The 8,295-nt window shown below is 36.6% G+C and overlaps 1 protein-coding gene across 1 annotated transcript in view; it reads right to left on the bottom strand.

The window, feature by feature from the left end:
* The window catches only part of LOC115211020 (uncharacterized protein DDB_G0287625), a 67,705-nt gene extending 59,660 nt beyond the window's left edge, over positions 1 to 8,045 (bottom strand). The window contains exon 1 of the mRNA XM_029779867.2: positions 5,874 to 8,045. Within this exon, the coding sequence (XP_029635727.1) occupies positions 5,874 to 7,304 (1,431 nt within the window). The 5' untranslated portion in view covers positions 7,305 to 8,045. The remainder of the gene's footprint in view (positions 1 to 5,873) is intronic.
* Positions 8,046 to 8,295: the final 250 nt, after the last annotated feature.

Here is an 8,295-nt window from a genome sequence, read left to right as displayed (position 1 = left end):
TTTTTCATTCCAGTGGCCATTACACATCTGCCAAACTATGGGATATTATTTACAGGAAAATGTAAACAATGTCTCAATGTCTGTATTTTATGCTCAGATAGTATTATTTATGATGTCATGTCGAACTGACATTTACAACACATACTCACAAACACACACAACCAACAGGCTTTTTATCAATTTCACTGATAAGGCATAGATTGATCTGAGGTGATACTAGTAGAAGACATTTGCCCAAGATGTCACACTGCAAAACCAAACCTGAAACCAGATGAATGCGATGTGAATTTGGTAACCACACAGCTATGCCTTCACATGTGTGTTGAGAGATTGAAATGCTGATGAACAGGATGTAAGCAGATGAAACATTGAACACTAATGTAAATGACATCAACTACTTGAATTTATGTATATGGAGTAGCAGAGCCATTCCATATTATTATTACAGATTTCTCCAGTTAGTACTACAACACATTACATTACACTATATACTTTCTATAATTAATATATACTTATTGTAAGGCAGAATCGTTAGCATGCCTGGCAAAATGCTTAGTGGCATTTCATTCATCTTTATGTTTTAAGTTCAAATTCCACCAAGGCTGACTTTACCTTTCATCCTTTCAGGGTTGGTAAAATAAGTACCAGTTGAACAGTAGGGTTGATTTAATTGACTAGGCTTCTCCCCCAAATTTGCTGGCTTTGTGCCAAAATTTAAAATCAATATATTATTATTTATGTCTGAGGTGCGATGGCAGGGAATTAGAGTTACCTTACTCAGTTTTTTCAGTTGAAATATTGGGTAGATCTGGTTTCTTGTATGTGTACTGCTTTAGTGACTTGTCAAAATGTCATACAATGTAGCTGTGTTGTGGAATGTCATGACTAGGTGCAGGCATAGTTGTGTGGTTAAGAAGTTTGCTCTCAAACTACATGGTTTTATGTTGTCTCACTGCATGGCACCACAAGCATCTTCTAGTATAGGTTCAGGTTGACCAAAGCTTTGTGAGTAGATTTGGTAGATGGAAATTGAAAGAAGTCCATCATATATGTGTGTGTGTGTGTGTGTGTGTGTGTGTGTGTTTGTCTTTCCTTGCCTTGACATTGCATGCTAGCTGTAAATGAGTTTGTCATTCAAGCATTGTCTTTCATTTCCAATTTTCTGTGAGAGTATTTCAGGACATGGGGAAAATATTACCTTGCCTGGAAACAGGAAGGGCATTGATCCATTGAAAATTTACCTTAATAAATGCTATCCAACTCATGCAAGCATGAAAAAGTAGATGTTAAAACAACGATGATGATGATGATGATTAGTGTTTCCTTGCTGCTTGCTACAAAAACACAGCAACAGCACCATTTTGTTCAAAAGGTAAGGCCAAGAAGGTTTTGAAATCTTAATGGACTTAGCATTATTGATCCAAACTAAATACAAAGAATAAAGAAATTTGAATAGAATCAATAATATAAAAGACTAAACTTAAGCACATCTGTGTATTCAAAACATCATAATTAGAAAAAAAAATCGAAGAAGCTCAGTCAAACACAAGCCTGCACGATCAATTGATTTTTGGCTGGTAGTAAATTTCAAAATTAAACGGAAAATAAGCAAAGGGAAAGTTAGATAAGGGGTGAAGTACAGAAACATCATCATCATCATTTAAATGTCCACTTGAATGATGTATGCAAAACAATCTTAACTAAGATTTCTGTATGGTACCAGAGGACAAATATGTCAAAACAAATTTTATTGTATACCAGAGAAATATTGTATAACAGAAAAGTGCCTTAATAGAATTATCACAGGATATTCATCTTTAAACTGTAGACATAGCTGAGTGGTTAATCAGTTTGCTATACAAGCACTTGGGTTACAAGTCAGTTCCATTGTAAAGCATCTTGGGCAAGTATCTTCTGCTATGTATTATTTATAGCATCATCTGCTTCAAGTTTCACCATTTCAAAACATGAATTAGTTCACATTCTTGATGATTAAAACAAAGTTTCTAAAATGAAAGGAGAAATTCAAAGGATTGCTTTGGTCTAATGGTAGAACATCTGTCATATCTACTGACGATGCAGGTTCAAGTCCCATAGGTAGCTTTCAACTCTTTATCCCAAGTGTTTTTTAACCCAATATTTACACTTATTTATAGCTTTATCAGCTTTCAGTTTCCCCTATATATAAATTAGGAAGTTAAAATTTATGGTTGGTCATAGAGTGATGATTGGTTTTGCACCTATAAAGTGCTTAACAGAATAGGTGACTCAACAGTCACCTATGCTGCTCACCAGTCATAACTTTTAACTTCCTAAAAATTACATTATTGTTTTAATGCTTTTGAGTGTGCTTCTTTCTCGGATATATGAACTACTGACAATATATATATATATTATATGCGATGGTTTTTGGTAAGCAGCATCGATTTTTACAATTCTGTAAATAATAATATTATTTTATAAGCTTAAAGCAATGACTAATGAAGAACCAGTTATTTTCTTAATGACTAATTTAGGCCAAGAAATGCATGGGAGACAACTTAGAGAATTAAAATCAGTTAAAAAAAATCTAATACCAAAAAGTGACAACTTCAGACATGTTTTGGTATCATTAGACCTCAGCAGCATAGTCTAACGGTTAATGCAGATCTTAGAGAAGCGTGTGTGTGTGAACGAACACGAACAGAAGTTATCTTTAAAAAAATATGAGGGAATATCCACGGTCGCCTGCTGTATGAAAAGCAAGTAGTAAAGCAATCGCTTACAAAATGTAGTGAATCAAGAAATAATTAATGTAAAGTTACATCCAAAGTGAGAAAGACAAATCATTAAATTTTGGAGGCTGACTCTTGTTTTTCTTAATTGCTAGTCATGGAGAGCAACAAAAAGAATTCTTTTAATAAAAAAAAAAACCCTGAAAGAGAGAACCTACAGTGAATAAATTAAAAGGAATTGAGTATATATATGTGTTTTTCTAATTACTGAGGGGAGAAGAAGAAATACAGATAAGTAACGATAGATAAGAAATACAGATAAGTAACGATAAAGAGGTAAGAGTTGGAGTGTGATTTGGTTGCTAAGTCTAGCAAATCGAACGATCGTGTAGAAACTCACTCGTTTGCACGCTGAACAAATTTATATAGACGCCTATAGAATAGACATGTAAATAAATAACCATAAATGTGGGGAGGGAAATATACACCCACACACAACCAGTATTTATCCTCAAGCTTAATTTAAAACTAAACAATGGTAATTATTAAGCCATAACTTTTTCGTTTTTTATACCAAATTAGTCCTGACCGAAGAGATCTATGATCATAGGCACTGCAGCCACCACCAAACAGCATTTTTTATTAACTCGTGTTCCCTTTCTTTAGTCGACAGAGTAAGATTAAAGGGACATGTAGCTGCTCTTTCTAGTATGACGAGCGATCACATAGAGGCTCCCTGTATGTCTTCTTTTTGTTTAGTCCTAGGTACGACTCGATCGATAAGACAAATGATCAAAGACGTTCCAGCCATGACCATCATGTTTTTATATATCAGGGATTTTATCCAATTTGTCATTCCTTTTTCCAAGGTGAGTGGTATGATTTGAGGGATATTTAGCCGCAATTTCTAGCACTTGGTGGGTCTAGTCTGCAAAGGTAATAATATTCATTGATTTTATGAAGACGAGAACGCGTCATTCTTGCATAACAACTCATACACAAGCTCGCAAAAAAAAGGGGAAAAAAGGAAAACAAAAGTCACTGGCAACAGCAGTTATTGGTTTGCCATATTAATCAATGTATGTGTTTGTGTGACTAGGAAGCAGACGTGAAAAGTTCCACTCGGCTCATATTCAGCAGATGTTGGGTACGTCGAATGTGGTGCTAATGAAGGAGAACACACACACGCACACACACACACACACACACCTCAAGGTGATTACGAACCAAAGAGGGAGTCTCTAAGTGGTCGTTCGATCTGCTAGAAATAACAGCCAATTCTAATTTACACACTGCCGTCTAAAAAATGTGACTCATGGCATAATGGTAGTGTTGTGTTGCGCGATTTTCTAGATATAAAGAGTACATTGGATAGTCTTCCACAATATACTATCCAAAAAACAAGTTTAGATGGTCACGCATAGAATGCATTTGATCATAGATCTGATTAACTCGAGGGCTAAACAACAAGGTATATATGAACCAATCTAAATCGCCCTCAAATCACACTCCACTGCCTTAAATATATATCAGAGAATGTAGTCTGATATATTAGCAGAAAATGATAGAAAAGGGTCTGCTCGATCTAAAGAACAATTTACAAGGCGAGTGCGGTAGACATTAGACGAAGTAGTTGTGTAATGTGCTATATTAAGAAAGAAAAAATTAGAAAACATTAAATGCCTGTTGTTTACAGATTTTAAATGATCTTGGAGAGAGTTTCTTTCTACTTATAGCAAGAATAATATCAGTTAATTGAAGTTTTCCAACTCACTTTATTACATATCTGAGACTCAAACGTATTTGCGCATGTGTATATGTATGACGCAGTGGTTAAGAGGGTCGCTTCGTAATTAAGCCACAAGTTCGAACTCACTGCATAGCAACTTGAGCTTTGCGAATGAATTGAAATAGAGAAGCTTTTAGGTTTCAACCCTTTCTTTCAATTTTAATGAAAATTTCGCAACTTTTTCCATTCTTAATTTCTTTAAAAAATTGTAATTTTCGAAATTGGTATGAAAAACTGCATCTGTGTAGAAATTTTCAAGAAACTTGGTAGCAGTAGTTCAAATCGAAAAGATCTCCAGAAAGCGGAAAACTGTAAGCTCAGATGGATTGCACCGATGATTCAAAGGGTCAGCTTTGTCACACTGTTTCTGACTGGAGATAACATGAAGTATCTATGGAATACTTGGTCAGTCACACGCTAATTCAGTGATAATGTAGTTCAGCTGACAGAACAACTGATTGTTTATCGTCGAAACCAACGGAGGATCAGTTTACTACAATCACTATGTTACGAAACTTGTTTCAGAAATGTGTGTAAAGACTGAGCGATCATGTATACAATCATTTTCATAAGTATATGTATGTCTGTATGTGTGCGGGTGTTATTTAGCCCCACCCCTTGTCAACCCTAATCGAACAGACCTAAGATGAAAGTTATCCCAACCGTGACCATCTAGTCTTATTTTTAGTGCATCTAAAACTACGTTGTGTGCCCTTCCCGATTAAAAGTGTAAGGTGTGATTTAAGAGGATTTGGTTGCTGGTTCTAGCAAGTCTCTCGACCGCGTTGAACTTTCATATATCCTTCATCTGTGTGCAAGCGGTTTAGAAATATTTTTGTATATATTTGTGCAGTACTACTAGCGAACAGTGGTCCCGGTGCGCGCACTCGCGTAGTCGCGCATCCGTGACTAGTCGATCCTACACCGACTACGTAGCAAAGTAAATAAAACACAAAATCAATAATTTTTTTTACTCAAAGTAAATAATTTTTGTTAAACAAAGTAAATAAAACTCAAAAACACAAAGTAAATAATTTTTTAAACAAAGTAAATAACACAAAAACTCAAACTAAGGATCGACTAGTCATGACTAGCTAGCGCGGATGCGCGCACCGGAACCACTGTTCGCAAGTAGTACCTATTTGTGCATGTATACGTGTGTATGTGTGTGTGAGAGAGAGAGAGAGTAAGTAATCAATTTCAGAAATGTACATAGTTATGTATGCGTGCAGATGTACATTTAAGTGCGTGCTAAATGCGCAAAACTGTCATTGAAATTACATGAACCTGAAAGAAAAGCACGAGATTGGCAAATTGAACAATTAGGCAAAAACAAACTGAATAAACAAATTCACAAGTAGTTACCCTACCTTTCTTTTAGAAACAGGACGGCCTCTTCGAGCCAAGACAGGTGCGACAGGAGTAGCTGTTTTGGTCATTCTATTGCCACGAGGTTGCGCATTAGTAGTAGATAAAGAAACCTTGTTTTGTAGTTGCTTCTCTCTGCAGGGATGACCAAGTTTACTGAGGACAGCTGACTGTTGCCTATTTTCACGACGTCCTTGACAAGAGCCGATGGACGGAGACGACTTGGACGCGTCTGTTACGCCAGCTGTCGTAACAGTGACACAAGACGACAAAGAAGATTTTAACTTGGAGAGAGCGTCATGAACTAGTTCAGCGCTGCTCGGAAAATGCGATGTTCCAATAGCTTTTTTGAATTTATTACAGCTAGTGTTGATATCATCACCACCGCCACCTCCATTACAATGCTCAACATCACTACTACTGCTAATTCCATTTTTGTCATTACCATTAGCATTGTTGTTGTTGCTATCGGCTTTATAATTGTTGACTATTCGTGCTATTAACGTGTTATTCATATTTTTTCTATGTACAGTCTGTCTCGCGGAAAGTGTGCAAGAAGAGTGCCTCTCATTACTATTGTTGTCATTGTTTTCGTTGTTCTTGTTGTTACTGTCATTTTCCGTAAAAGTATCAGTCATAACAGCATCACCAGAGGAATTATCGTTTATAAGTAATTTTTTATCCCATTCACTTTCCTTCTCATTTTGTGTGTCGGCAAATGCGGTTGTTTCCGTCAACTTATTCTCTTTACATTGCCAGTTTTCTGTATTCCTCTTCACGTTGGTATTCGTCGTTTTCGACGAAGCCTGTTCTTTTCTTGAATTTCTTCCTATTTGTCTTGTTGACAGTGTTGAAGTGTAGCAGGGTGATGAAGTTGTCAATATTGTTGCTGTTGTAGTAACATTGACGTTTGTTTTTTTAGTTCCTCTATTACCGGCTTTATTTTCCGAACATTGATAATTACTTGCAGCTTTATCCAGGTGGCTATCACTACTTGTAGTAGAAGTTGGGTTTAGTTCTTTGGTGTCAACCACATTGACATGAGATCTATTCGATGAATTTTTTCGGTTACCAGGACTGACGACACTTTCTGAAACATTCATCACATCGGTAGTAGAAGTTGAATTGTTACTAGGTTGTTGTCCAAGTGCGCGAATCTTTTGATTGGATTGGTTTGAATTGTGAACTTGTCCGCCGATATGATTGATTCGCCACTTGGCCGCATTCCTATAACTTGTGCTGCCCTTGTAATCAACTTTGAAAACCACTTCACTGTCCACCAATTTTTCTAGGATGGCTTCTGTATCTTCAAAGCTTATCCCATGTTTGCGTTGTAGCATGTTGCTAATGCGATCTAAATCTGGGCGAGCTTTCCTTTTCCGTAATTGGTCAATTGTCTCCAAAATGACATCTTTAAACTTTATACCCAGCATTTTGCCAGGGTCAGACGCTCGTTTCTGTGCCAGTTTGAGGGAATCAAAAAGTTTCCTTTACGTCAAAAATCACTGGTCCAACCATTTACCTTCCTAACTCATCATATATGCGTAGGTGAACAATGACGGAAGAAGAGAATAAAAACAGTGTTGATTCTGTAAGTCTTTGTATTTTTGAACGACAACAAAGAAATTTCGGGAATCGTACTTAGTTTTGTAATTTTTTTATCTCCTGAAAGGAATTGAATTCGGCGATCGGACTGTCTGCTTTGTGAATTGGCCTCCGTGAATGTGCTGTTTTCTATAGGCCAGCCTACATGGATGTGTATGAAACGCGTGAGAAAGCAAGTGCGAGGGCTGAGTTAAAAAAAAACAACAACTTAAAACTAAAGAAAGAAAAAGATTAGAAATAGAAAATAAGATATGTTTAAAATAGCTGCAGAAGAGAAGAAAAAAGACACGAGATATTTGAATAAATGATGGGAAAAAAACAAGGAAAAGAATGAAAGACAAAGGTAGTATATAAAGTAAAAGCGAACAGTTCGTTGTCAGAGTGTTGGATAGAAAGAGTAAAGAATAATAGACGACGGATAGTGTGGGAGTCGAATGGTATAGTGAAAACACCAAGGATAACAGAGTGAAGAAATGAGAGAAGAGGTGAAAAAGTTGTACTGTATAAGGGATAGTGGAGAAGGCGACGACTACAGAGCAACAGAATAGCCTTAACGTATATAGCGTGAGTGCGGTTGCGCAGACATTACAACTATGTTGCATTCTGGGACCCGAACAGAGCGCCTTGTCTGGCTGACAGTCAGTCTCCCGCCGTGGTTACTTTTTCTTTTTCCCACTCGAATTAATGTTGGCGGGCACGTGTAGTTCTTTCATTCATTCTCTCTGTCTAAGATAATGTTACGTATCTTTCTTTTTGTTTCATTCCTATCGATTAGTCTTCTACGGAAAAGAAAAAAAGCTTTATGTATTACCTACCATA

The sequence above is a fragment of the Octopus sinensis genome, linkage group LG4 (assembly GCF_006345805.1).
Source record: "Octopus sinensis linkage group LG4, ASM634580v1, whole genome shotgun sequence".
Taxonomy (NCBI): domain Eukaryota; kingdom Metazoa; phylum Mollusca; class Cephalopoda; order Octopoda; family Octopodidae; genus Octopus; species Octopus sinensis.
This window is presented reverse-complemented; position numbering and strand designations above follow the sequence as displayed.